A 27,303-nucleotide genomic window follows, 5' to 3' on the forward strand; every position below is an offset into this window, starting at 1 on the left:
AACAATTTCCATTCTCCTGTAGGATAAAATATTCTATAAATCATTTTGTTAGAGAACTTTTAATCCTATTAGTGACAATTATAGAACTTCTTGTCCTATTTCACAAATTATGGGATAAAAAATCCCATGTAAGGTTAAAAATGGGAGTTTTGCTTCTATAGGAGAAAAAATCCCACAGAACTCATTTTTCTCCCACAGAATAATGGTGGGATATTAGTTAGGAGAGAAAATCCCACCATAGTCCCATGGGATTTCTTGATTGCAGGTGTAATATCTTTTAATCTAGAAGATATTCAGGTGTAAAGGTTAGTCCATGTTGTGCGATTAAAAAAATCCCACCAGATGACATAAATGGTTTCCATGTATCTTTGGAAAAGTGGTTGGCGAAAGTCCGGACAAATGTCGTGTCCGGAGTTAAATGTCGCACTGTTGTAATCAGTTTCATACGACAGTATTTGTCACAATGTACAAAGAAATAAGATCAAGGTATTATAATAGATTAACATGCACAGGGCTAGGTAAATAAATTTTCTTTATTCCTCTCAACAACCCATAAAACATGTTATCTACTAGTATGTAAAGTAAATATACTTATAACATTGATAAAGTGATTATTTATAATCTATTTGCAGCCATTGTTTATGCCATGTGGAGAAACGTTGGTCGAAAATCCAATGAATTGGTATTGACATCCTCAAGTGAGCGATTGAATTCAAATGACCCTAACCTGAGGTTGGATTGTTCCAACTCTATACGAGGACTTTTCGCGGGCATTCTGGTCACCGTGGGAACGATCATCACTATGGTCGCCTTTTATGTCTTAGTGACCAGACATCCTATGTCCAGTACCGCCATTATTTTAGTTCACGTCTCTGAAACTTCCATGTTTTTGCTGATGACAGGCGCCATTATATTTGCAGCTGACAGAATGAAAAACTTGAAATTCACCAACGTTTCGTGGAGATTCTCAGTAGAGCTTCACCTTTTGTTTGTGTCTTTTACGGGAGTTTTTGCTTTCGCTGTTTTTGGAGTTATCGCTGCTGGCTTTGAGACCCACAAACCAAAAGGGGTTTTAAACATTTTGACTAATTTATTTATGATTTTGCAATCCACGATTCAAGTTTTGTTCATTGTGGCAGGAAGTAAACTAGTTTCAGCCAATGAATCTCAAGAGCGAAAAAAACGAGGTCGAGAGTTTGTAACATTTCTTATACTTTGTAACTTTGCTTTGTGGGCAATGAACACTTTTGAGACTCAGCAACCAGAGCACAACCCGGTGCAGATGGACTTTTACGGTCCTCTAGCATGGTCTGTGCTCACGCACGTGACTGTTCCATTATCCATTTACTTCCGATTCCACTCTTCTGTTTGTCTAATAAACATATGGCGGTATGCGTGGATATGGCAACGTCGACAAGAGGGGCAACGGGAAAGTGCTTGTTAAAGGACTCTGTGATATTTAAATATTCTTATTTTTGTTTGATTTTCTATGCTATAAATTTAGCATTTCATTTAATGTGTGTCTTTAAGATTGAGTGCAAAGGCTTTAATCATATTCCCATCTGTACTTAAATATCAAACACAGTCAGTTTGTGTGTTTTTTGTTTCTTTTTTTTTTAATTCATGCATTTTTTTCCCTTTAGTTTTATGAATAAAGCATTAATAACCGGACCAAGTGTTGAATTTCAAGACCTATTTTTTTTTTTTTTTAAATAAAGTCGTATTGAAAATTTGTGTCAGGTACATTGTATGTTCGTATCTCGGGAAAGATAACTCTAACATGGATCAATGCGACCATAATCACCTTACCTTCAATGAATGTTCAAGGTTAATGAAATATTTTTGGAGTAGAAGACTTGATTGTACAATGCCAACATTTATATCAGTTTCATTACCTGTGATCCTGTTGTTCCTTTCAGTCATAAATTTCTAAGCATTCTTCTTTAAAATTTGAACACTTACATCAAAGTTCATATTTTGTTCTGTTTATTAAATATTTGTCAAAGTTAAATATGCACGATAGTACCTTTAGTAATTTAAGTTCTTTGTGGGTTGTATATTACAGAGGTCATTCGTATTTAAGAATTTCCCTTTCTATTTCTACAGAAAATACTTGATATACATACTAGTACGTGTACGGATATACGTCGTGTAGTCTGTTGTTTTTCTGGAATTAAAACTATTTGGAAATTACCCAGTACACTCATCAATTAAAGCAGAACACGTCAGCAATATTTTTTGTTTTAATCAGAAAGATACAAAATATATAACATATAAATATACAGTAAAAAAGGCCGATAATCCAAATATCAAACAATTAAACAATAATATATAACAGTATTTCAGATCAAAACTAAATTTAAAATAGTCTCAGAGTTTTGGTTTCTTGGCAAATCCTGTGAGTATTGCACTGACGAAGCATAAAATGGCACCCGTTATTGACAGTCCAAACGCCCATGACATGGAGTAGAGCATTTTTCTGCTATTACTTGTATCAAATCCAGATGGCGGGTATTTTTCATCTGCAACACTGGCTCCGTAAATCACAGCTCCTATCAGGATCAGGACCCCTATAATATAGTGTAACAAGAAAATTACATTTCAACATCTAAGGGGAAACAACTGTCTTATTTTTTATTCCAGAGGACTTCATATCAGCTTTTTGAATTTTAAAACAACTTGCAATGGTTTGAATGTGATTGCCAATCATATTTTAGAATTTTATATCTATGTTTGAATTCACCAATCTTTGTTTTAATCATTTACGTATCGTATTTAAATTCGATCATCGCATAGACATATCTTAATGTCTGTATGATGAAGTAATTATTTAGATGCCTTAGCTTGACAAAAATACCACCCTTTAATTAGTTTTTTATGTTCTGTGAATTAAATCCTTTCGTCAAAGTTATTAGTTGCTGAACAAAAGAGGTTCATTAGTTTAGAGTATGTAAGAAGGTTGTTTATTTACATTCAATTATAGTCTAATAAATTGTCAAAATGCATTTCCTGACTCCAAAAAAAGTCAGAGTTATTACAAGGACAATGTAAGAAATGACTGACAGTCTGGTTAACAGCTTGGTGTTATTTTTAATTTTGTATAATATATTAACAGTTAAATTAGTTTTCACTTTGAACATACATCTTATATTAATTCAGTCGAGATTTTAAATTCCTACATTCATTTTTTTGAAACTCTTAAGATTTTCAATGGCTGAAATCTAGCAAAGGTATTTATTTTCTAACTTTTGTGCATTGAAAATGAATGCCCTGCTCAAGGAACATTGTATTGCAACAGTTAAAAGACACGTACCCTTCTTCATTAGTCTGATTGATTAATTAGTGAGCAAAGTTTGATGAAAATGTGCTAAATACAAAACAATTAATAGTTAGGTCAAGGTCAAGATTTTGTCTTAGTTCACAGAATCTTTATTGCACTGTGCCATTGTGACCTCCTTTCAAAGTTCTGATCAGAAAGATATTTGTGGTTTCCCATAGCAAAAAATGGACTTTTCCATTATACTTGTGTGGGAGATGGGGTTTCATTTTGTGAGCTCAGTGTTCACAGTACCTCTACTTTTCATTTGTTAGGTTCAAGATATTTTTATTATTCATACAAAGATACAAATGTATATTAGTAGGTCACAATAGCACCTCATATGTAAGAGAGAGTCTGTGAAAGTCTCATAATTTTTTTCAGTGTTATGGGAGGAGTTTTGGATAAGAGATGGGCATACCCCCAGTCTTACGGAAAGAATAACATTGTCCATGTTTTGTTATGGAAAACCTCATATATTTGTCCAATTGAATAGAAAAATAGAAGGTGCACAATGTCACTATGTAATAAACATTCTATGAAATCAATGGATTAGGAGGAGTTGCAGATGGGTACCCCAAGCATTGTGGGTGTAGGGTTGGAAAGATGTACAGATGTACATGTACACATACAGACATCTATACCCCCGCTTTTCAAGTGGGGAGTATAATAATAAGGAATGATGATGTTAAGGTCATAGGAATGAGAATGGTAAGAAAATCATGACACAGTTAAATTGCTCTCATCAATTTGTATCTTTATAGGAAGTTTGATGAAAATATCAGGGACAGTTCCCTTATAACTACGATAAATCCAAAATATCAAATAGTTGGATCAAGGTCATAGGAAAGGTCTGACAGGATCAGAAAATAATGACACAGTTGAATAGTCCCTACCAATACCTTTGTTTGTTTCTTGTTTATCGTCCCACTCAAGAATTTTTCACTTGCTGGTGGAGGGCTGCAAATATTGACCTATACTCAGCACTCAGGGCCATTGAGCACTGAGGGATCTTTTTGTGCCAACACCTACTGCGACACGGGACCTCGCTTTATACAGTCTCATCCGAAGGACTGGTCTTTCACCATTTTTATCTTGAATAATAACTTTGAAACTATGAAGTCAAGGTCAAAGGGAAGTTCAAGGTCAGGGAATTCTGCCATAGTTGAACAGCTCTCATCAATATTTGTCAATATGTGAATTTTTCTATAAAATATTTGTGAAGTTTCTTTGAAACTGAACTAAATGCAAAGTGTGGTGGGATGGAAGGACTGCTGGATGGAAGACGGACATTACTGTACAAACTATTTACTCATGACTGGGCATAAAAATCATGGTTACACATGAATACCTTTGATGCAAATAAGATGCAGAACTCCATATATTATCTTTATCATGAATTTATTTACATATAAACAAAAGGCCCATTCCAGATTATAATAAAATGCTGCAATGGTAGGGTAGATACAGAATTTGGTATGACACATCATCGGATACCCAGGGTTTATTTCGTCTTTTGAGTAAAAAACGATATCACCCGTGGGTATCCGACGATGGGTACATGTATTGCATTACTACCGGTACTTGCATTATCTTTGTGTGTTTATAAACAAATAAATTTCAAGATTCTTTATTTTCATGCTACACACATGCATTCTTTATTCAAAAGAAGTCCTCAACCTTACCTGCACCAATGCTGGCTCCAATGGCTGACAGCTTCAGAATTCTGCTCCAGGTTTCTAATCTCAGAAATGTGTACAGCCCTAGAATAATCAAGGATGCACTTCCCGTCAGCATTCCCAAAATGGCCATTGCCCGCGCTCCACCCATCCAGGCTACAATGTAATAATTAAGCAATACATAAAACGTTTCAAATGATTCCAAAATTAAAATTTGGTTGAAAAAGTTGTTTAACACTGTAGTTTTTATGTCACACAACGATATCGAATTAAAATAAGAAATGTTTTAGAGATAATATTTTCAACAATGAATATAAACGATTGTCCTCGTTCATTTTCATCATCAAAATCTATTTTTTGTCTTACCTGCATCGGATACGCTAGGTGACACACATTTTGTGGCTCCTGTCCAAGATATACATTCTATCCATAATCCGGCATTTCCTATACGTAATTCCTTTCCATCGTAAAGTCTAGACGACGTCAAATGCCAATATGGCGAGGCTAAGGCTACTATATGGAGAATTCCGCCTAAAATTAACACTCCGATTGCTGCTAAACCAAAGATAGAAATTTTTCGGTCTATCGCCATTTTTGTTTCATTCACTGTGCACAACAAACGACCATGTGTCGACACACCTTTCTGCCCTGAGTCATTGGTTGTAAATATATACACCTGACGAAAACATTACTAATGGCAGTAGCAAGCTTCTATACTAAATATTGTGAATAGTTCCGGTCAGTATCGATCTCATTGTCACTTAATGTTCACCGGACACAGGTGATCAGTCTTGCCTTTTTGTAACAAAATTTGAAACGTGTCCGACGAACCACTGACGCGAGACGAAATAGATAGGCCTAATTTGTATAGAGATTTTGAAATTGAATATCGCGGGACATCTAAGCCCCCCAGCTATGCGTTGATATCATGCAACATAGTAAAATTATGCCCATGGGTTACTTTGTACAGGATCAAAGATGTGTAAACTGGATCAAAGATCTGTAAACGATAAAAAAAAAAAAAAAACTTTTCTGCTTTTGATATAATTTAGAGTTATCCTTCTTTGCTTGCATTGAATTGTATTTAGTGCTGAAAAATCATGATTTGTTAAAGGAAAAAAAAAACAACAAAACAAAACAAAACCAAAAAAAAAAAAAAAAAAAAAAAAAAAAAAAAAAACCCACTTGGCTTTCTTAAAATGATGTGTCTCTGGAGTTTACATTTATATGCTGAAACATGTACTTTTCCTTATTATTGTAATAATTTCATACTTGTCTGTTCTGGGCTCTTAATTAGAAATAAATGTTCTGTTCTTTTCTGTTCTGTACAATACACGCACAGGTGCTTGTGGACCGCAACCCCCCACCCCCTTTCAAATATACACTACGAGTCCAAGGATATTTTTATTTGTCTTCTTTCATAAATTAATCTTCTAGTACACATTTACAATGTATTCCATTTGAAAAAGCTGAAAAATAACGTAGAATTAACGTTTTTAATTTTTAAATCATACCCGCGGTATCATAAAATAATACCGCGGGTATGATTTTTAAATAAAACATTGATTCTACGCTATTTTTGGATTTTTTTTTAATATGGAATACATTGTAAATTTTTTATAATGTAAAAAAAAATTGTAAATGACCAATGACACAGTAAGTATATTTACGAGTTCCATTTTTATTGAAAAAGCAGCTGTCTATGATGTCGAAAAGCCTGGATTTCGATTAACATACTAAACATACTTTAATAGTTGTTATTTACGCTCTGTTAAAGTTAGAGATAGTTATTAATTTCACCATTGCAAAATAAATAATTTTTTGCAGCAAAACACGTCATTGCGTACTTCAACTCCAAAAAGAATGTTTGACTGCACTATCGCTTACTTAACATCCAGTGTTATATCCACTTTTAGAGCATATTGTGCAAAAATTGAGTACAAACTAGATAAAGTTTGATATTACATAATTAAGCTACAATAACAGCTGATTAGATGATTGCAAAGTAGTGCTAGCAGTTTGAGATAGTATTGCAGAAAAGTTGCAAGTTTTATACTGCCTACCTGAACCTACATGTACTCGTATATGAATAATGTTACACCTTTATCGAAGAGAAATTTATTGGAATAGCTGAATAGATATCAAAGTCAAACAGTAAGCATGCAATCTTAAATTTAATTAAATAAGCTCTAAAACTGCAAGCACTGAGGTCCATGTTATCAATCAACAACAATGTCAAGCTTTCTTCTTTGAACTAACTTCTCAGTTTTCTGAGCTGTAAATAAGATATTTTTTTTTATATTTAATCTTCATGTACGAGGGCTATTCGAAAGTGTGTATTCTTCTTTCTAATGAACGCCCATTGGTGGAAATTGGCATATATATTAGATTAACACTAAGAGTTAATAAAAGCAAGAAATATTATAAAAAATATTTTATTTCTTCTTTTCAATGGTATATTAATATGTCAAAGGTGGGGTACCCGGCACAGTCACGAAGTCAGGTATTGAAAACATGTAACACATACATTCAAACTCCTGGTGGACCCATAGCCTAGTACATGTAAGAACGAAAATAATTCAAATTTATGTATATACTTTTTCAATTTTATTTTGGCTTCATTTTGTGCAAGTTTGTTAGAATTTCGATCAGAAATACGGAGATCATAAAATAGAATTATTAAGCACGGTATAGAAATCTGATTACGACGACAAAACGGATTTTGACGTCAAGGCGGCGCAGCGAGCAACCTATAAAATTTTGTATAGCGCTGTGGAGAACTCTTGTGCAGATACACAATAACAATGCGGAAAAAAACTTGTCTAATGGTTTGCTTTTTCATTGGTATATTTTTTCTTATAAATAATTCAACCAGAGTAAAAACAAAGGCTCCGGACGGCCATCAATTATTTCGGGCTAAAAAACGTTGACCCGGGCCGTGGTGCAAAAATCGTTACTGCGTGATGCCAAGTCAACCTGTAATATGACACAATGTAATTTTACGCTGGGGTAGCAACAACAACACATTTTATTATTATTATTTTTTAAGAATCGTTTAAGAAAAGAAAGTTTGATTTCTAGAATATGACATATATGTGATGACAGAGAGAGAAGAGTTCCTGATAGTTTCAACATGAGAAAAAATCTACGGCTGGCGTGAATTTAAAATGACCTAGCGATACTGCTCCAGGTCAAAAGACACACGCAAGTTTACAAATTCACAGGGACTTATCCAATTATCCTAATAATAAGAAATTTTGCACATTTGTTTTATTTGTTCTTGATAAAATATTGACGAAGTTTCATGGATTTATGTCTTTTCTTTATGGAATAAAAGATATCTCAATAATTTCCAAACAGCCCTCGTAGCCACTCTGAAAACAATGTTTTTAACTTTCAAATAATACTTATCTTATCTGAGGAATTAACAACTTTCAAATAATACTTGTTAATTCCTCAGATAAGATGAATCGTTGATACACGTAGATACAAGTGTGAGACAATTAATATTAGTTATAGAGATATATTTATATTAGTTATATTAGTTCAAGTTAGAATCTGAAAAGAGTTATGAAATATTGGCATATGGTGTAGTAATTGTAAACCCTTCACATATTTCGACTGATTTTTTTTTTTACCGCTTGTGAAGTGAAAATATGTTTAAGAACTATTTCCACACGTCATAACTTTGATTTTTCCTTAAAAATGATTAAATAAATCAGCATATTTAGATTACTAGCATTATTTTGCAATTTGCAATGCAATACATTCGCATTACGATTTTTATAGTTGTAATATTTCCTAGGTTTTAAACAATAAATACATGTATTCTTTAGGGCAGTCTTTTAAATGACGAATATGTTAGAAGACTTTCGAATATTAAAGAGAAATCATCCAAAAATCTCTTAGTTGAAGGAAGAATACTTTTCATAAATGAAGTTGCTTGGCTTGTGGAATATGAAAAGTAAGATTGGCATGATTCCTTAATGGATAAGAATTATGTGATAAAAACCTTGTTGCAAAAGGTCTTGCAAATATTGGGGAGCTAATCCATAAACTATTTTATAAAATAATACGAGTTTATGTCTATATGAGTGAAAAAAATTTGAATGGGACGTTAAACAACAAATAATCAATCAATCGATCAAGTGTATCCCGGCCAAGTTCTTCCTATAACATTGGTCTTGATGAATTTATCCTTAATCCTGTTATTATTCGTGCAGTTGCAACTTGAACATCTTCGAGTAATTTTGCATCTCTGTCAGCACAATTATCCCAAACAATATTTGATTAATCAAGAACAGGACGAATAAAACCAAAATATATTTTTATCACAGCATTCCTTTTAAGACTATGCATTCACATTTTTAACATATTAAATGGGTTACAGGCTTTGGCATGAATATCAAGTATGTGAGGAGTTCTCCAAATACTATCCTGCTGTAATTTTAGTCCTAGATGAGTATGTATTTCAGCATTTTGAATATCTAATTTAATTTCTGGGTGGCAAATGTTTTTTTCTATTAAAATCTAAATTAAATGTTTTACTAGGATTGAATTCTACTGCCCATATATTAGACCACTGTGTGATTTTTCAAAGATCCTCAGTTAATAAATTTGCAGAATAAAAAAACGTCATCATCACCTATAACATAAAGAGATGTGTAGTCCACAAAGAGCCTTACAGTATTTGATAATTTTGTGGATATGTCATTAATATACAATAAGAATAAAAAGGGATCTAGAACTGACCCTTGAAGGACACCTGAATTGGAAGCTCTTGAGGTTGATGAAAAGCCATAATTAGCTACTTTTTGGGTTATATCAGACAAATAATACTCAAACCAATTAACTATTTGTTCGGAGATACCATAGCATTTAATTTGTAAAGGATACCTTTATGCCACACTCTATCAAATGCTTTTGAGATGTCAAAGAAGACAAATCTTTATGCCACACTCTATCAAATGCTTTTGAGATGTCAAAGAAGACAAATCTAATTAAATAGCTTTATCAAGACTTGATATTATTGTATGGTATATTTCTGGTAAATAATTAGTTGTTGAATCACCAGGTTAAAATCCAGATTAATATTTATTAATTAGATCATTTTCAAGTCAATAATAATACAAATGCTTGAATAATTTTTTTTCCCCTAAAATTTTACATACAACCGAAGTTATTGATACTGGCAGATAGTTATAAATATCATATGCACTTCCTTTATTCTCAAAGATCGGAGTATTTTGTGAATTTTTCCAAATACCTGGAAGTTGACCAGATGCAAGGGAATAATTGAATACTTTAGTAAGGGGTTTTTACTATTGACTTAGCTATATTTTTAAGGACCAAAGGAGACATACAGTCACGACCTGGAGGTTTTGTAATATTGATTACTTGGAGCTGATTTAGTACTTCCTGCTCTGTTATAATTAAATCATCAAGTGATTATTTAAATTGTTGCCCTGGTCCATATAGTGGCACCTCAGGTTCATTGTAAAGAGTTGATACTCCTGCAAAATGTTCATTAGCTCTTTTAATAGGATGAAAGTATTATCATTCGAGGACTTTAAAGGTGCTGGTAGTCTCTTTCTATTTTGTTTTTGTTTTGACAGAGATCTAACTATTCTTCACCATTTTCCAGGGGGTAAAGATTTATCTACCGTAAACCCTTTTATTTTCGCGTAATTACACGAGACTGCCTGTTCGCGAAAATAAAGCTCTCGCGCATATTTCTAGTACTAAAGAATATATGGAACAATATCCAAAGTTCGTGAAAATTATGCCTCGCTTATATATACCAATTGACCATCTCGCAAAAATAAGGTGTCGCGAAAATTTGTGATCTACATAATTGGTTTAAAAACTTTTGGTTGTGTCTATCTCGAGAAACATCATCGATGACTTTCTTTCTTAACTTACGATATTTTTCCCAATGATGAGGATTTTGAGTCTTAACTGCTTTCTTGTGTATACAATTCTTTTCCTCATTTATAAGCTTTCTAATAGAATTATTCTAAAAAAAAAATTAAATGACGTCACCCATTGTTATTAGTCTACGTATGTTTCACCGATTCAACCAGCACTTGCTGGATATCTGAAGAGCCAACTGTCCATCAGTTAGACATTCAAATATCCAACTGCCTATCGGTTGAATATTTAAACATCCAGCTGTGCATAAAAACATAATTAAGCAATGAACAAAAGAGATAAAAGAGTTTAAAAATGTAATTCAATACAAATAAAAATAATAATCTCTCCGATTTTGTTACACTATTAGAATTTATTTCGTTAAAAACATGTTTCCAGTACACACGGAAAATAACAATACCTCCGAAATTTACACACTATTAGAATCTTGTCGTCAATAAGATATCCAATACTTATCCGATAGTATTTTAACAGGAATGTTTCTGGTCTTATATTATGAAAGATAAACGCTAAATGTAATAACATGATATTTGGGTTCTAATATTTTTGCGTTGTTACATTTTGCGTCGAGATTAAGCAAAATGCAACAACACAAATTCACGGCCAGGAATACATTAAGTTCCTTTACAGTACCGTTGTCAGAGACCTTTAAGGCTGAGCACTAAAACTGATGTCTAAAACTAAAACTGTTGTCATGACCTCACAGGTGAGGTTAAGATAATGTCCGTCCGGTGTCATTCAAAATATACAAGAATTTTTACTGAATGCATTAAAAAAACATGTTTTTTATTCAATTCCAGGAATACATTTACGTATTGGGAAACAGATACAGCATTCAGTATTCATGACAAAAAGTCATGTCTCTGTTATCCTAAATATATTTTGAGTAGTTTTAATTGGTACGAAAGCCTATTAGGATCAAACTACGGTAAAAAAAAATTGAAAAGGCGTTATAACGCCTTTTCAAAAGGCATTATAACGCGAAAAAAGGCGTAATAACGCCTTTTGAAAAGGATTTTCTTCTATGTAGTTTGTCAAAGAATTTTCAGGTTAATTGCCAGTTACTGTCCTAGCCCCTCCCACACCTTTCAAAAGCGATGATTTATGCATGAAGAGATAACAGATTTAAGCAAATATCATGATGATTGTAGTAATAATTTTAAATTTTGTTGGTTGTCTGAAAGCAGCTCAAAGTTCAACAATTTCAAATTTAAGAAAATGCAATAAAGTAATTTCAATTCCAATGCTACTAGGTACGTGCATGTATTTTGGTGTGCATATCAGCAGTGCCAAAAAACTATAACAGACATACTGAATAGTATGCGTTTTATTTTACTATTCGTAAAAAGTAAAGATTATTTTATGAGTTATAAAGTGAAATATTGTCAGCTATACACGATGCCAAAGTCTGTTGGTTGGCTGCTTGCTTGCTTTATGTCCCTTGAACACTACTGACTGCCTATTGAGGGATGCTTTAGATCTGTACTCGGCACTTGTGGACATAGAACAGAAAAAGATTTATTTCGTACCAACATCTGACTACTACAGTGTATGATACGGAACTTATACCAGTCTCGACATCCGCGTTGAAATTCGAACCAGTGACGTAAGGATCAATTCTCTTGCTCCTCCACACTAGAGTGAAATGCTCTAACCAATGCATGCGCTTCGTGCTGCTAAGGTGTTCACCCTTAAAAGTCTAACTTTGAAGCTCAATACATCGATCTTAAAGCTATATATGGCGTACCTGAGCTTAAAAACAAAAATACGTGATTGAGTGTAGATAAACATGATACATGTTATTTCCTTTTAAATTACCGATTTTGAGCTTGAAAAACCTCATGTTTCCATAGTTAAATTGACTTTAAACTGTCTGTTATTTAAATGCGGAGTCGATAAATAAATCGGTTATTGTTTTAAATTTCTAATATCTTTGAAACGTGATTGATTTAAATTGTGTAATTTACAGGAAAGTCCTATCTTTATATAAAGTAATAAAACAAATAGATTTTTTTTAAATTTTAGTTAGTCTGAACTTATAAAAATACGCCATATATGACTCTAAATTCCTTTGTCATTAAATCGTCCACCCATTGATATAATTATTCAATTATTTTTGTTTTATAATGAGATTGGTCCTTTGAATTTAATTTAAATTATTAAGGTTTTCTCATAGAAACAATTATAGAAGAATCAGTGCCATGTTATCGATGAAACATGCTTTTAAATTTTCTATTAATAGCACTTGTTCGAAACCTACGGCGCCGTTGGAGGGCCAGATAAAAAATATTTATTTGTTCGGACGAATAAGATATTTGTTCGGACAAATTAGATATTCATTCGGACAAATTAGATATTTGTTCGGACAAATTACATATTCGTTGGGCGAAATGATACATACATGTATGACCGGTATGATCCTTTCCAACATCTTTTCCCTCTATTTTCAGGTAGGCCTATGGATAGTTTTCGTAGACACGATTTTAGCAAGAGTTATTTCCCATTGGTCGCCATGTTGGAGGTATACAAGCCCGAATTCCTTCATTATTCAACCAATTTAAACTATTGGGTAAAGATAACACAAATTTTCTTACGAATTTATGTTAACACAGGCTTTCTTTAATTTGTAATTTTAGCGTTTTTAAGATTTTTGCCCTTATATTTCTGCTATACAAGTTTAAAATTGGTTGCTCAAGGAGGAAAAAAATGGCTAGTTGGACCTCCAAGATGGCAGCCAAGGGAAAATAAGGTCAGACGAAAACTATCTATAATTGATGAATAGAATGCATTAAACAGTAGTTTACCAATGTTGTAGTTTACCAAAGTTGTGTGCTGTACAATTCTGACAACGACCGATGACAACGGACTGAATTTTCGTAACTTGTCATGACAACAGACATAATTTGAATTATAGCAAAAATTTTCAGTTTTACTTTGCTTTGATTTTTATTTCAGGGGCTAACAATACCTCATAATATTACCTGTACATTGTTTATTGTATAAAAGAAAAATATGTTCATTTCAAAGAAAATTTAAACAAATCAAAATATGTTTTAAGCAGGGTGGTGTATCGCCAACGCAAACTACTGTAATATAACCTCTTAATATCTGACCATATTGATGCACCAACAAATATTTTGTCAGTTCTGTTCCCAATTGCAATTTGAGAGATCGTAATCAATTAACTCACTTGGAAAATGAAATTAAACTAATTATTAGTTCTCTGAAGTTATGACACCGGACAGATGTCATCTTAAACTCACCTGTGAGGTCAGGACAACGAACCAATTTTAATGCTTAACTTTAAAGGTCTCTGACAACGGTACTGTAAAGGAACTTAATGTGTTTCTGGCCGTGAAATTGTAATAACACACTTTCTGGTCAGTTAGTTTGAGAATTGTACCAAGGTAAATTTGGACAATTTGAGTAAATTTGGACAATTGATTTGAGTCTATATATGTATTGAACTGCAACTTCTGACAAGCTTCAAAATCACATAGCTAGCTCCAACCGTCGCAACCATTTGTTTGCTAGCGTTCTCGGTCGTTTTAAACTTTTTTTTACACTGAAGTATGCAAGTGTAAGTTCAAGATCCGATATATCGTGCGAGTTTCGTATTATTGTCTGACGACACATAGTACTAATATCTCATTTTCGAGTTCTTGTCTCACCTGTGCATACACAAAGGAAAATTATATGATTGATAGATTGATTGTTTGTTGCTTTACGTCCCATTCCAGAATTTTCACTCATAGAGACGTCACCACATACCGGTAAAGGGTTTCAAATTTAGACCTTTACTTGGCACTCAGTGCCATTGAGCAGTGAGGGTTCTTTATATTGCCAACGCCGGCCGTAAAAGGGAGCCTCGGTTTATAAGGTCCCATCCGGAAGACCAACAACTTTCACTTCCAAGTGCCGAGCGCTTGGCGAAGAAACAGTTGCTACCTATTTTTTATCGACTTAGGTAAGTTGCGACCGAGGCTCGAACCCATGGCCTTCCGATTACAGAGGGAGAGAGCGCTCTACCGACTGAGCCAACTGAGCTATCGTGGCGGTGAAAAGTATTTGAAGGACCGTAAATGAATTTCATACCCATCACCGACCCATCTACTTCAGAACAATACTTATTCATATTTCATTATATTAAAGATATGTTTAAATCAAAGTTGATACTTTGCGTTGAACATAATACAAAAAAATATACATTGTATAATTACATTTTGCTTTCTTACATTTTGTGTTGCCCTTAAAAGCAAAAATTAAATAACGCAAAATGCAACAATCAAAAAGTGGGTTATTACATTCTGCGTTAATCTCGACCCAAAGTGTAATAATCCTAAAAGGTCTCAACATAACATTTTGTGGTATTACATTCAGCATTGATCTCGACGCAAAATGTAATAACACAAATAGTAATAATCCCAGTTTATTACATTTTGCTTTGTTATTACATTTTGCCTTGTAACAATGTAAGTACCTTAACTTAAAGTGAAATTGGTAGGTTCATGTACCAAATTTGAGCCAAACCTTTGTAAGAGTAGTTCTAAACTGTAACTCTTGTCATGACAAGAAATTACCATTGAAATTTCCTAATAAAATAATGGATAAATTACATTCCAGAACCTTTTCAATATTGGAGCAGAAACTGTTCCAATAATCAGCTAATGAATTGGGTGGCCTGTACAACATAATAACAAGAAACGTTTTCTAAATGACATGTACCTCTGACCATGAAATTTCTAGGTTGTTAGTATGCAGATCTCAGTGTTCTCTATGGACCTTTGAACGTGACGGCTCCACCAAAGTTAAATTCCTTTGTGCCACAGTTAAAAATTAGCGCAATTGTTCCACCACAGTAAAATATTAGTGCCACAGTAAGATCGTCGTCGATCAGGAACATAAAAGCATAAAATTCATAATTCTGAAAATGACCTAATTATTTACTACATTTTTTTCCCAAGTAACTAAGTAAAGGTAAACCGTGAATTTACTCTAATATTAATGCCCAATACTTGGCTTGTACGAACAAAATATTCTAAATCCTCGCTGGACTTGAAAAATAAGTGAAGTGAGACAAGCACTCTGATTCCACACTTTTTTTCACAGTACGACTATGTATTGGAAATGTTCTTTTTTATGCTATGTATACCGATATCCATTATTTGTGTTTATCATTACTTAATTTATTTTTTATTTCTAACAACCAAGCTTTATGATAAACGTGATGACTTTAACTTTTCAATCGTCATCTTCCCTTACTTATGCAGCAATATACCTTAATCACCTGCATATGGGGTTTATATTTCTCAGTTGATTCGATACGCAAGAGCATGCTCTACGTATGTACAATTTCTAAAACGAGGTAAATTATTGACAAACAAGTTGATGAAACAAGAATATCAGCAGTCTCGTTTAAAGTCATCATTTCGTAAGTTCTATGGTCGATACAATGACCTTGTCAGCAAATACAATTTATCATTAAGTCAAATGCTGACTCAGACTAATTGTTAGGCCATTATGTACACACTGAATTGTCGACGGATTTTTCCGTTATTTCCCGGTCATGACAAGGAGCACACGGCGGGTGTGACCGGTCGGCAGGGGATGTTCACTCCTCCATGGCACCTGATCCCACCTCTGATGTATTAGAAGTCCGTGTTTGCTCTGCTTCTATTTTGTATTGTATAATGGACTTTTGAGCTTGAATACTGTTCGTTATCTCCATATATTTCATTCAATTTGCCAAATAATTCATAATATTAATTTGTATATTAAAATGTATAGCGATTCAGAAGAGTTGTGTGTTTTTAAATTTTTGCGAATGCGGTCGCAAAATAGAGGGAAAATTACCACTTTGTAAAAGTCTTGCGCCACAGTCAAATTTGAAATGAACCATGAGATCTTAACGCTTATAAAATTCGAGTTCATTAAATATATATACACTGCAACTCCTCCGTATCTTTGAGGTTTGTCCGTGAAAATCAATAAGAATCATTTTCAAGACACAAATAATCATCAGTTCAAAACTCCAAGCAATAAGTCTACTCATAGGCAAGTTACCATTATTAGTTTTACTAAAACTTTGTCGTACACTTTTGACCTATGATAGCTGTACTTGTAAAGTACGCAATAGTGCAGTCAAATTTATCCTATCGCATTTATACTATGCAAATTGACAGAGATCCATTAAGTCCATTGTTCAGGTTGGGCATATAGGGTATACATCACCCCTTATATTTAGATGACTGTATTTGTATTTCATGTGTGATATGTAGAATAAAACTCCTCAAGGTGATTTACCTTTAATTTGGAGGAAATCAAATAATATTTTTTAGATTTATTGTTTCTGGCTGAGGAGCCGGCATCCTTAAGTTATCTCAATTATCAAAGGTGCACAAAACCTACTTTGAGCAAAATATTTAAACCAAAACATACACTGTACATGATACAATTAGTAAAATATACGAAAAACATTATATTTTTTCAAGGAGACTTCCTAACAGACACAAAGCGATTTCATTATCATTACTGAAAAAGGTTTAGCCAATTTTGGGGTAAGAACATTGTTATTTTGAACAGCTTATATGCAAGTACAGAACAAACCAGTATTTTAAATATGGGTCAATTTTGATGCACATTAGATTAGGACACCCTTTAAAACAAAAAAGTTAATTCACAATAAACAAATAAACAAATAAATAAATAAATAAATAAATAAATAAATAAAATAAATGCATCATCGAAGAAAAAAAGGATTTGCGGTTTTAGACAAGGCAAACGTTCCATAAACCTAGAAGAACACATTGGAAAAGACTTAAATTTATTTTACTATTTTAACCGAGCATGTTCCGTTGCAAGTTTATGGTCATAGTTTGACAATTTGAAACCTTATTTTCACACTTCATTGTAGCAAAATCACATTTTCTTACCGATATTACTTTGCGAGTATCTATAATCTATAAATGATCAATTGTTTGGTTTTTTTTTTTTTACATAACTTAGAGAATATTTTACTCATATGAGACGTCACAATTGGAAAAGGTGAAGGGCTTCAAATGAAGACCTTTACTGGGCACCCAGGACCATCAAGCAGTGAGGGTCCTTTATCGTGCCAACGCCTACCGTGACGGGACCTTGGTTGTTAAGGTCTCATCCGAAGGACTCGTGACGTTTACTTCTAGTGCTAGGCAACTGGCGAAGGGACAGTCACTACCTTTATTTACGTCTTAGGTTTGACGCGGCTCCGGGAACGAGATTTGAACCCGATACCTCTCGATCACGAAACAATCATCTTAGCTGTCTATGGCAACCAGTCACCATTTGTAGAAAAATCTGCAATAAAACAGGGACAGGAACAATATTTGCAACAAGAAATGAATTTTATAGATAGAACAGTAATCAATACAAACATGATAAATATCAATATCAATATTGTATAAATTTGTAAATATTAAATAATTCATTTAGTAATGAATTCTTTCTTTACAATTATCTTCTCGCACCAGCATCATTCCAAGATGACCTGTAAAAATACAATTTGCAAATTAAAGATTGAAAGAAACATAGTATCATTATTAAATGGAATTGTTATTTGAAGAGGAAATATTTCAAAATGATTCTGGAAATTATGCTCATGAATTTTTTATGTTTTCTATCATAAAGAGAGAGAATTTATCACTGATTCTTCTCTGCAATGAATAATCTGAAATTAGAAAATAAATTGTTAATTTTCTGTTAACTTAAATAATGACAGAAGAAGTAATTATTCCACATGTATAATAACCAAATATCAATATAAAATATTTAAACAATATCAAATATTATTCAGCATAATAACATATGACATTTTAGTAGATGAACTATAAACAATCATTTGTGCACATAAAACACATAAATACAAGCTATACAACTCATTTTCAGTCTTTCATTCATATTTAAAAATACAAATCGAGATCAAGTAAAAACAATAACAAGTTGAAAAAAAGAAAACAGAAATATTTATAAGTTCTATGTCACAATTCCTTATGATACTTGTATATTTCATTTAGAGAAATCTAAGATAAAGTATAAGGGTAGAATATATCATATCAGTGTTATTACATAAGCATAGAAAGCATTTATACTTACTAACAATAGGACTGAAACACAAATTAAAGAAATTATATAATAATACTTTTTGTTAATTTGCTAATATATATGAACAAAATTTACATAATCTTAAAAAGTGTCTTAAGACTCACCTGTTTAAAATGACTTTTTATAATTAATATAGTAATTATTTAAAATTTTATGTTCTTGTTTATACACACACTGTATGGACTCTCTTTGTTTTGTAATTCTATTTTATGTTTTAAGGTTATTTTTTTTCCCACTTCAATAATGTATATACATGTAGTTATAGCTACTTCAGGATCTAATTTTTAAATAATTTTTGTCATTTATATTATCATTATTATTTTTTTAATATCTATATATCTATTTCAGATTCTTAATTATGTGTTAATTATTGTATATTTTTATATTTATGTTCAAGCGCTTTAGAGTAATTTTAATTATATTTAGCGCTATACAAATTTTATAATAATAATAATAATAATATAATTAAACATTTCCAACTGTTTTCTCTGTGATGTTTTTGAAAGTTAAGTATGTAGATTTCTCTATATTTAAGATAGAAGAAATGTAAATTTTGCCAAGTGAATGGTCAAGTGCTTAATATGGTTGTCAATTCCCTGCATCTGATATTGAGTCTGACTTCAGTTGACGTAAACTATGGAAAAACATGGAATGCTTGTCTCGTTTGTTGTTATGCCAGGGACATTAACGGATCCATTATGCAAATTACCCCATGTTTCCAACTGTCGTTAACACTACTGGCCTAAAAAATTACTGATAGTGCCAATTTGTACTGATAATTTCTGATATTTACTGATATTATACTGTTGGTACTGAGACTTTCTGATATTTCCTGATATTTTTACTGTTGTTACTGATAATTGCTGTTGTTTCTGATATTTACTGTCGTTTTTACTGTGGATTCTGATAATTACTGATATTTGCTGAGAGTTACTGTTGGTACTGAGAATTGATGATAATTACTGAGATTATTTTCTAAGTTTATTAGATGTAAAAAGAGACTGGGGGATGGATAGATTAAAAAAAATTAACAAATTAATTTAATTTAATAATTTATTTTTTATGCCTTTTTTAAAGCCGTAGTTATTTAGACTTTGTAACTTGAGTGACAGCAAGAAAAGAATACATTTCTACAAAAATTATTTTTAAGTAATTATATATTTGAAAAAACTTGAATTTCTCTTTCTGTAAGAAACCTGCCATCAACCCCCCCCCCCCGCCCCCTTTCATCCTGTTCCGTAGTTCCAAAGGACTTACATGTACTTGTATTATTTCAATCGGTGAAGTAGGCCTAAAAAGGACGTAATAAATCAGTTTCAACAAGACCAATTTTAAAAAAAAAAAAACTGGAGTCATATTTAATCTATTATACATATGGTGCGGCGATATTGGACATGGAGATCGGTCCTTCGGATGGGACTGTATAAACAGTGGTCTTCTGTCACAGTAGGTGCTGGGGCAAAAAAAATTCCTCAGTGATCAAATAATACAGAATCACGAGTAAAATCCTTCTCTGCTCATTGTTTTTAAGTGCAGAGTACAGTTCAAAATTTGCAGTAGAGAGATTGCTCATAGGTTATAAATGCCGCCGAGTACATGTCAAAAGTTGAAAACGGAAGATCCTGCCACGGATTTATGGACATACACATGTACATGTAAGTGCAGCGTACAGGTTGAAATTCGCAGCTTTCAACAGGCAAATTAAATGGCGTCCCAATATGAGTGAAAAGTTATCTAAAGAAAACATGTAAAAAAAAAAAAATAAAGCCGTTCAATTCCAATGTCATACAAAGTACTGTAGTACTTTGTTCCAGAAAATTCTTGATCCGCCGCACCTAAGTATTATAAGAGACTGGATCAAAGTAAGTCGACATGGTCAAGGTCAATACACCACCAGTCTGTTGAAACATTGTACACTGTAATTAAGAAATAAATAACAAGTTTAAAAACTTCAATGGGAATTGAAGTGGGTCGGTCACGTGATCAAATCCTGTGAAGGCCGAAGGCCTTCTCAGAAGATTTGATCACGTACCGACCCACTTCAATTCCCATTGAAGTTTTTAAACTTGTTATTTATTACTTATATATACATTTGAGACGGACAATCGAATGTAATCGAATATAAATATTGTACTAACTGTACGTCGTAGATTTTAACAAATTACGCTAGGTGTAAATCGGCTTGAAAAGCGGTTACGCTTCAAATTCATCTGACAAAGGATTCTGTTTTGAAGGGAATATTCTGTGAAAGGCTACTTGTGATCAATTATAGTGAGCATATTGGTGTCTGGGAATTTTTGTATTCATGAGAACCCATATTCGATGTTAAAAAACACAAGAAACACGTCCGATGTTTGATAATAAAAAGTTGGAGGAATTTAGGTCGGAAAGGGATGGATGGAGACACTTGTCCGGACCAGATAACTTGAAATCAAGTACAAACTTTGATCAAAAACATAAAATCTACGATTTCAGTAAGGCATATTTATTAATTTATGATGTTGACATGGAGACACTGGCGACAGCTTACATTGTTAAGACAACGATCTCGGTGATGGGGGTGTGCCTACCGAACTTCCAAAGTGCAGTGTTCGTCAGCTGTTTGTGGCGTGATTGCATTACATTGATATTTTTCAACAGATTTTCAAATTTATTGTGAGTAAAGTTTAATGAAAAAAAATTTATAGCATTCAGAAGTCTGCGAGAAAAATAAGGGTAAACGTTGAGACTATGAAGCTCAGACATGAAACTTATAACACGTAATTTTCTATTTTCTATGTAAAATCGATCAAGAACTGTATTAAATACTCGTTTACATTGTAAATAAAATTATTATTATTTTACTTGCGTATTTTGTACATTTTTATGCATGAAAAACATGCTATATTGCTTAGTGGAGTAAGTCTTTTTATGTAGATATTACTGCGCTGTGTGATTAGGTCACGTAATGACCTATGACCTTCGAAAAACTTCATACAGGTATGAAGATATTTGCTCTCTGCATGTTTATATAATAGAAAGATACCACAAATGTATATATTATGTTTTGAACATTTTCTACAGCATTACAGATTTTCGTCGGAAACATGTACAAGTAGTTCGAAACCTTTACTTGTTAAAACACATACAGACTTGGTATAATGTTTCTCGAATACATTGATCATGATTCTATTTTTGTCGACAATTTTTTTTATAAAAGATAGAGATTTTTCATGGACTCTCAGTGAAAACAATCAATGGGAAAAATAAATGTTCGATACACATAAAAACTCAGCGTAATTATTTCATATCCTTAGAGAAATGAACACAATTTATATAAAATTTTGATTGAACATGTCCATAGACATGTTAAAGTATTGTCCTTAAAATAAATAAAATTAATCTTTATGCTAATATTTTATATGTTTTAGTTGTTGGATATCTTAAAATGGGCTAATTACACGTAGATACTTTACCTTAAGTTTGTAGCAAACAAGTATTTTCAAACCTCGTATCGTTATCTTTTTCGTGCTTTATGAATAACAGTTTAACTACCACAACGTCATAAGGTACGAATTTGCGCAACTAAACACAGGTTTTATTTTCTTTCAAATCTGTAATTTGAAAAGGTCTCTTTTGAAGTTTAGTTTGTGTATTTGAAAAAAAAAGCAATCACTTGTTTTTTCTCGAAAAAAAAAGTCTGAAGGGAGGTTGTACGTCTACATATGCAATCCTCTATTCTAGATATTGGACAAAAACATTTGTGGGTGATGTGAATTTATTTGGTAACAATAAGAAACTAGAAGTCTGAAGAAATAAGTTTTTTGTAACATCGAGGCTTCAGATCAAATGAAAAAAATGTGCATTTGAGCATACGAGTTAATTTTCCATTTGAATTTTAGTCCATATGAAAAGCATCATCTTTCAAAAGAGACAATAACGTCGTTTAATTGAACATAAAATCGAAACATATACTCTTATGCAGTCTGTATTTGTAGCATGTTCTATCCAATGAAACAAAAATATAAGTATTATATCATATAAAGGATACACTAAGCACTAGATATTGTTTTGAGTACTTTAAGAAAATTACATTTTAGGTGTACATATTGAGTATCTATGGCTCATTTATAACATAACCTTCATTTCATATTACCCTCAGGAAAAGTTAGAAAACAATGAAGTATTAGTACAGAAAGCGCATGTGTCTACCTACAATGGGAAAATAATTGCAATATTATGCATTCAATATTGGTCTAATATAAAATAAAGAATACTGTGTTGTATTAAAAATCGTGTCATTACTTTGATTTCCGTTTATTGTATTGTTTATCGGAGGGCAGATCACTACAACGCACAAACCACTATGGAATTACAACTCTTTAAGGTGCAATGTGAAGATCCCCTAAAATTCAGTGGTTGACTGTGAAATCACTAATTTTTGTGGGGGGTTAATTTTCGTTGTTTTCGAGGCCCACGAATTCATGTCCAGCACGTGTAAAATTTTGTATATAAAATCAAAGTACTCAGGAGTACAGAGAACCGGGCTCATTTACAGAGTAGATTTTTTTTACATTAATCAAGCATTTACATCGTATTAACATATAAATAATAAGAATTTCAGACACTGGAAATATATGTAACACAAACAATTAAAAAAAATAATGATACTAAGAAAAATAAGAGCTTCAATGATATCTTGTTTGAAAATGATTTTTAAAAATCTTATGAAAAATGTATTTTAAAATATCAATGTGAATAATAAACCACGGTCAGAATTTATCAGGGTCAGAGTTAACCTGATACCGCCGTATGTAAACAAAAACTGGTTTCCTCTCCTGCCTTTCTTCGTCTTTGTAGAGAACTAGGCTACGTCAAATACCTTTCGCAAATGAACTGCATTTATGGTGTTTGACTTAGGACCGAAGTTTTCAATGTCATTACTTCTGATGTTTATTTGTATAGATAAAAAGTTGGGTTTTTGTTTGTTTGTTATTTTTTGTTTTTTGCTTTATTTAGCGTTTGTATTATCTCAAAAATGGTTGAGAGTAAGTACTATATTTTTACACGTAACTTTTAATTTGGCATTTGTGGGGTCTACACTTCCTGTCTGAACAGGCTAACAATAGCCGTCAATTGCTCTTTGAACAATAAGCCTGGCTAAAAATGAACACTTCTTCAAACACGAAAATTTGACCCCTCGAGAATGTGATTTTACAGTATTCAATAGATTATTCACTTCTAACACTGTTTGTGTCATAATATAGGGTGAATTCACCATGCATCGGACTTCAACAAGTTCTAGCGATATCGCAACCGACCAAATATTATCAAAATGCAGCTTAACACGTAGTATTTGGTTAAAGCATAAACTTTTGACAGAGTTGTGTGCTTTTTATTGAGAAAATATCACTAAAAACCGATTTTTTCGAAATAAGTGAGAATTCAACATGGATCGGACAATATTCATCATGCATCGGACAAACGGTATTTAAACCGTAAAAATATCATACCTTGATCTCGGTGCTTTAAAATTAGTGATATCGAAACATTTTTATCTTTTATTTAAAAATTAACTTTCTAGTTAAATTTGAATGACTATTTCGATCTACAAATGTGAAGAGATTTTAGTTGCATCTCATCGCCTTAGAAAGGCTTTACAATGCTAGTAATATGGCAACTCGCGCCTTTGTCTAGTGGGTTATCATCATCTAGTTTAAAGAAATAAACTGAGTCCACTTCTAGTCGTCAAATTTCGATAACTTGTATTTTCACTGAAAATTTTGAGGTTTTATTGTCTATTTCCGAAAAACAGCTGTCATTTGGGTTTTATATGAAAATGGAAGCGGTTACCCACGCATCGGAAAGTGTCCGATGTATGGTTAATTTGTGTCCGATGTACGGTGAAATAAACATACTAGTAAAAAACAACTCTAAAAATTTTTTTACAAACATTGAAGTAAAACTTTTGAAAAATTTCTTAAAAACTATCAATCATTGACAAATTTTACCTAGGTCCGACTCGAAACTCCAAAAAATTGCAAAATCGTAAAATTCTGGTTACTCGACTTTAATGATGCAAAATATGACGTAATTATAAGGCCATTCCTGTGGTATTTTCATCAAAACATGAAAATAAAAGTCGTCATCATTAAAAATTTTAAATCTTCACATTCAAGACAGAAACAAGTAAAAGCACAGGGAGACTCAGGTTCAATGAAAGTTATTGCTTAAAGTTGTCCGAAGCAAGGTACCTATACGAAAAAAATACTATTAGAATTCAATCAGAGTATACAGTTGATGGTTCGTTGGCGATCAATTGACCGTCAATCGACTATTAGTTGAATTTTTGCCATGCAAATGAGGGAGCATTCAATTCATTTACATATAGTTGACCACTGTTGAACGCTCCTATATATTTTTTGCAGTTGACCATTAGTTGAATACTCCTCTAGATCTATTTTCTTTGCAGTTGACCATTAGTTGAATACTCCACTATTTTCTTTGCAGTTGACCATTAGTTGAATACTCTTTTTTCGTTGCAGTTGACCATTAGTTAAATACTCTATTTTCTTTGCAGTTGACCATTAGTTGAATACTCCTCTTTTTTCTTTGCAGTTGACCACTGTTAAATACTTCATTAATCAGTGCATCTTGCATTAAAAAAAAAATGGAGGGAGTTTTGAAAACCTAAGGCAGAAGGTGTGCTTGGAAAAGCTGCCATGTCTCTTAGTAGGTCAAAACAATGATGCTACTAAAATGATATACATCTATATTATATATGTATGTATAAAAAATAATGCATAAAAATTAATTGAGGTGGCACACTCTCACAAGCTGCCTTCTTTATTTTCTGTACAGAAAAAGTAGATTTAGTCTAAACAATGGTATATTTTTACCAATAACGCAACAAGAAAAACAACAAAACACCTGATGCATACAAGTTTTAATATTTAAGAGCCATTCTCTGTAATGACTTGAACTTGTCTATAGGAGCTGTGGCACGCACAGTCTCAGAATTCCTCCAAACTCTCTATGATAAAGTCTTTAATACTGTAAACTCAAATCGGGCAAAAATTGGTTGCTATGTGTCATGGTTACCATAGCAACATGTCCTAAAGTTTGAAAAATGGCATTTTTCAACATGTTCAGAGTCCCGCAGTTAACGTTTGCAGCAAAGCAAACAAGTAGCAATGACTGTTTCTGAAAGTTGAAGGCCTGATGTCTTAAATGCATGATAAACGTGTTTGGTAATTCAACTATTACATACGTTAAATGGAAATAAAGTATTCAAAAGTAATAAATTTGTTCATTTAATTTTATAAAGTCATACACTTAAGATTAAAAACAATTATAGGTTGAAATGCAAGCAAATTATAGATAAAAGATCCTTGTAACATATACCAAGGATGAAATATGATATTTCTTATAGATGGCAATGGTTGCCATGGTTTTAATACCACGGAGGGATTTGATTTTACTCTCTTAGTGTTTTAATCTTATCCTATCTTTTTAAAAAGCCTATTTCTATATAACTGATGATCAATTTTTAAAAACATTGGTGTGACCCTAATTTTCACATTTCAAAAAAATCAAATTCAATTCTTTAAATATAGCGTTGCTATTGAAATTACCCGAAAACATATGCATAAAAATCTGAAAAATATTCTGTTTCCTTGGATATGTACCCTAGTATGTAGATTCCCAAAACTTTTATGATTGATTTTTATGAACAACTAACCTGACTTTCAATTTTGACCACCACCCAATTTCTAACTGGATGCAAAAAGCTGGCACATAGGGTTTAATATTGATATAAAATTAACAAAATCAAACATTTTCCATTGTTGGTAACCATAGCAACAGTGTTGTATTTTTCAACAAACTTTATCAATATATGATATTCAACTTTAGTTCTACCAGATAAGTACTATTCAAGGTGAGTCAAATAATATGTTTCTTGATTAAAAGGTAAGTAAATTCCTAAAGCAGCAAAAAATATCACTTTAAACAACTGATACGTTGTTTCCATGGTTACACTGCAACGTAACAATTAATCCCAATTTTTCTTATGTTGTCGGTGTTGCAAGGTCCTAAGGATGTATATGGGCCAGTCATGAATTTTATAGTTTTTTCCTCAAGATAGTAGCATTAACCCAATCTTAGCAACAGATTTTGCATGGTTACACTGTGTTACCATGGCAACCATACAAGTTATTTTTAGAATAATATTGCCAAAACTTAATTACTTAAGGTCAA

General features: G+C 32.5%; 2 protein-coding genes across 2 annotated transcripts; one reads left to right on the forward strand and one right to left on the reverse strand.

Moving 5' to 3' along the window:
- Positions 1–628: 628 nt before the first annotated feature.
- LOC133178743 (proton channel OtopLc-like) lies at positions 629–1,734 on the forward strand. The gene has a single exon (XM_061313452.1). It carries the CDS (start codon positions 647–649, stop codon positions 1,442–1,444), a length of 798 nt encoding a protein of 265 aa, XP_061169436.1. The 5' UTR covers positions 629–646; the 3' UTR covers positions 1,445–1,734.
- Positions 1,735–2,230: 496 nt separating this feature from the next.
- LOC133178751 (uncharacterized) lies at positions 2,231–5,934 on the reverse strand. The gene is made up of 3 exons (XM_061313463.1): positions 5,362–5,934; positions 5,002–5,151; positions 2,231–2,570 (listed from the first exon to the last, which is right to left on the reverse strand). The coding sequence occupies exons 1-3, from the start codon at positions 5,585–5,587 to the stop codon at positions 2,371–2,373; spliced, it is 576 nt and encodes a 191-aa protein (XP_061169447.1). The 5' UTR covers positions 5,588–5,934; the 3' UTR covers positions 2,231–2,370.
- Between the last annotated feature and the right edge of the window lie 21,369 nt (positions 5,935–27,303).

Source organism: Saccostrea echinata, unplaced genomic scaffold (assembly GCF_033153115.1).
Source record: "Saccostrea echinata isolate AGI-Se365-2 ecotype Australia unplaced genomic scaffold, CSIRO_AGI_Sech_v1 ptg000001l, whole genome shotgun sequence".
NCBI lineage: Eukaryota > Metazoa > Mollusca > Bivalvia > Ostreida > Ostreidae > Saccostrea > Saccostrea echinata.